This window comes from Myxocyprinus asiaticus, chromosome 50 (assembly GCF_019703515.2).
Source record: "Myxocyprinus asiaticus isolate MX2 ecotype Aquarium Trade chromosome 50, UBuf_Myxa_2, whole genome shotgun sequence".
In the NCBI taxonomy this organism is placed as follows: Eukaryota; Metazoa; Chordata; class Actinopteri; order Cypriniformes; family Catostomidae; genus Myxocyprinus; species Myxocyprinus asiaticus.
The window spans coordinates 24,701,303-24,705,220 of record NC_059393.1 but is presented as its reverse complement, the minus strand read 5'-3'; the positions used below and the strand labels follow the sequence as shown (position 1 = coordinate 24,705,220).

Here is a 3,918-nt window from a genome sequence, read left to right as displayed (position 1 = left end):
ATATTTAATCCTTTCAGATGGAAAACATTTATACATATAAATTATGCAATCCAAAGAGCATTTGAACAGCGGTGAAACACTTTCTTATGATGTGTTACATTCTTACGAGCAGACAGTAAGTAAGAAGTAAGTCTGGAGCAGAAGAAATAGAAATAAACCTTGTGTAAATTGTCAGCTTTACGCTAAGCAAAAATGCTATTTCTAGCCATTTTACATGCACGTTACCAGGCACGATCATATTTTTTTATCAAGAAAATTCACATTGGATCATAATTTCTTTTTTTCTAGGAAGACCTTTGATGTTAGGGCAAAAATCGTATTCTTGATAATCATTTTTGTATTGTTTTCCTGTAAAAATATCTAAAAATCCTTAAAACAAGCTCAATTTGATTTATCTTGTTTTAGAAACAACACTGCATAAGATATTTAGGTTTTTCAGAGAATGTATTTTTAACATGTGTATTTTGTCTTACTGTACCTGCAGAGTTTTTTTTTAGTCAAAACAAGTGAAAAAATCTAGAAGTAATCCAAATTATTTAGAATACGTTACTGACCTTGAGTAATCTAATGGAATATGTTACAAATTACATTTTACAGCATGTATTCTGTAATCTGTAGTGGAATACATTTCAAAAGTAACCCTCCCAACCCTGAGTATCATCCTTCTACAAGCTATGAACTACATTACTCTGAATTACATTACTACATTACTAAGTCCATTTATCATTTCTCTCACCTGTTCTCTTACCTGTTATTTCAATAAAGTTTCAATTAAAGGTTTGCAATGGCTTTCTACTTCAGTGTTCACTTGCTATGGAGATGCAGCCTTTTGGGGTTGTCGTTTGTCGGATTCAACATGCACTGGATCCCATAGTGAGAGTTCCTGTTATCACCTCTCCATTATTGGTCAGTGCTACCAGAACTACAGCAGCCTACTCTGTTAACTCCTCTCCTGATCCTCTGGTTCAACTTCCTCGCAATCCACTGGCCACTCAGACTTTTCTGGTTCTGCCGAGGAGTGCCATGGATTCCTCCTTCAATGTCTTCTCCTGTTCCAGGGTTCTCCACACAGTTTTCCCACCGAGCGAGCAATGATCCAGTTTGACCGGAGATGCCTTGAAGTGGGGGTCCGCGATCTGGTGGCGAGTAACTCAAGTAACTCAATCCTTTGATGCCTTCACCCACTTTTGGGAGGTCTTCGTGCTACCAATGTGGTCCTACGATGCTGCAGTTCACTTGGAGGGGTTCTACAAGCCAACGCCCACGCCTGCCATGGTCAACAAGCCAACACCCACGCCTGCCATGGTCAACGAGCCAACGCCCACGCCTGCCATGGTCAACAAGGTCGTTCCCCGGTCACTGCCTGCACTTACGGCCACAGAGGTCGCTTCCCTGTCACTGCCAGTGCCCAAGGCCACGGATACCTTTCCCTTGTCACTGCCCTTGTTTACAACCACAGAGGTCGTTTCCCTGTCACTGCCCATATTTACGACCACAGAGGTCATTTCCCTGTCACTGCCCATGTTTAAAACTACAGAGGTCATTTCCCAGTCGCTCCCAGTGCTCCTGACAACGGCGACTCTGCCCTCCGAGACTTCCATGACTCTGCCCTCCTAGCGAGCCTTCCATGACTCTTCCCTCTGAGAGAGCCTTCCACAACTCTGCCCGCTCTCCCAGAGACTCCTTCTCCAGCGGCTCCGACCGCTTCTTCTGATACTCCTCCCTCAATGTCTCTTGAGCCGCTTACTTCTCCAACCCCTCTGGCTCTTCCTCCAGCGACTCACTTCCCTGAGCCTGCTGTGGCTCCACCCACGCCGCCTCCTTCAGGGCCTTCTCCTGAGCCACCTACTGCTTCACCCCCTGCGGCTCCGCCTCCAGAGACTTATTTCCTTAAACCTCCTGCAGCTCCGCCCGCTCCACCTCTGGCTCCTCCTCCTGAAACGCAAATCCCTGCTCTGCCTGCTCCACCTCCGGCTCCTCCTCCTGAGTCTCAAGTCGCTGCTCCTCATGTGGCCCCGCCCGCTCCACATTCGGCTCCACCCCCTGACCCCCTGCTAGTTCTATCCTGGTGTCCTGATCCTCCACCAGTTCCTGGAGCCACCTTCCAAACCGCCAGATCCCTCTACCTTCCTGGAGCCGCCTCCGAAACCACTGGACCCCACTCCCTTCTGGCAGGCTCCTCCCTGGCCTCCTGACTGTCCGACAACTCCTTCTTGGCCTCATAATCATCCTCTGGATCCTTCCTGGTCTGCTTGGGCCTGCCCTCCTTTCCATACATAATTGGCATTGGGGGAGGGGGGGGGGGGGTTCTGTCACGCTCTCCCCAGTCTCTGTCTGTCACTCCCACCATAAAACTACATTACCCAGAAGCACCTCCCCAGACTTCTAATCACCTGCACCTGCACACAGTAATCAAGGACAGCTCAAATACCCGTCACAGTCACACAATCATGGTCTAGTCTCCCTTAGGAACACACAGACCTCACTGCTCTTCCACAGAAGTATCATCCTTCTTCATGCTCTCATCATTAGTGTTATTCTTCATCAGTGACTGTCTACTATGAACTACATTACTCTGAAACCAGCCATTTCCATCTCCATTTATTATTTCTCTTACCTGTTATTTCAACAAAGTTCCCACATCTGGGTTCACCATCCATCTGCGTGTGTTCACTTCCTAACACTGATAGGCTAATGGAGGTATACCTGTGGATGTATTTTAAGGCTTGCCTTCAAACTCAGTGCCTCTTTGCTTGACATCATGGGAAAATCAAAAGAAATCAGCCAAGACCTTAGAAAAACAATTGTGGACCTCCAAATTCTGGTTCATCAATGGGAGCGATTTTCAAATGCCTAAAGGTACCACGTTCATCTGTACAAACAATAGTACTTAAGTATAAACATCATGGGACCACACAGCCATCATACCACTCAGGAAGGAGACACATTCTGTCTCCAAGAGATGAACGTAGTTTGGTGCGAAAAGTGCAAATCAATCCCAGAACAACAGCAAAGGACCTTGTGAAGATGCTGGAGGAAACAGGTAGACGTATATATATCCACAGTAAAACCAGTCCTATATTGATATAAACTGAAAGGCTGCTCAGCAAGGAAGAAGCCAATGCTCAAAAAACCACCATAAAAAGCCAGAATACAGATTGCAAGTGCACATGGGGACAAAGATCATACTTTTTGGAGAAATGTCCTCTGGTCTGATGAAACTAAATTGAACTTTTTGGCCATAATAACCATCATTATGTTTGGAGGAAAAAGGGTGAGGCTTGCAAGCCGAAGAACACCATCCCAACTAAGAAGCATGGGGGTGGCAGCATCATGTTGTGGGGGTGCTTTGCTGCAGGAGGTACTTGTGCACTTCACAAAATAGATGGCATCATGAGGAAGGAAAATTATGTAGATATATTGAAGCAACATCTCAAGACATCAGCCATGAAGTTAAAGCTCGGTCGCAAATGGGTCTTCCACATGGACAATGACCCCAAGCATACCTCCAAAGTTGTGGCAAAATGGCTTAACGACAACGAAGTAAAGGTATTGGAGTGGCCATCACAAAGCCCTGACCACAATCTGATAGAAAATTTGTGGGCAGAACTGAAAAAGCGTGTGCGAGCAAGGAGGGCTACAAACCTGACTCAGTTACACCAGTTCTGTCTGGAGGAATGGGCCAAAAATCCAGCAACTTATTGTGAGAAGTTTGTGGAAGGCTACCCAAAATGTTTGACCCAAGTTAAACAATTTAAAGGCAATGCTACCAAATACTAACAAAGTGTATGTAAACTTCTGACCCACTGGGAATGTGATGAAAGAAATAAAAGCTGAAATAATTAATTCTCTCAATTATTATCCTGACATTTCACATTCTTTAAATAAATTAGTGATCCTAACTGACCTAAGACAGGG

General features: G+C 45.4%; 1 protein-coding gene across 1 annotated transcript; it reads left to right on the top strand.

Moving 5' to 3' along the window:
* The first annotated feature begins 1,727 nt into the window (after positions 1-1,727).
* On the top strand, positions 1,728-2,195 carry LOC127438924 (uncharacterized). The gene has a single exon (XM_051694829.1). It carries the CDS (start codon positions 1,728-1,730, stop codon positions 2,193-2,195), a length of 468 nt encoding a protein of 155 aa, XP_051550789.1.
* The last annotated feature ends 1,723 nt before the right edge of the window (positions 2,196-3,918 follow it).

Excerpts from the sequence above, each read along its gene's own strand:
- LOC127438924 (XM_051694829.1), top strand. The coding sequence starts at position 1,728 with ATGTCTCTTGAGCCGCTTACTTCTCCAACCCCTCTGGCTCTTCCTCCA.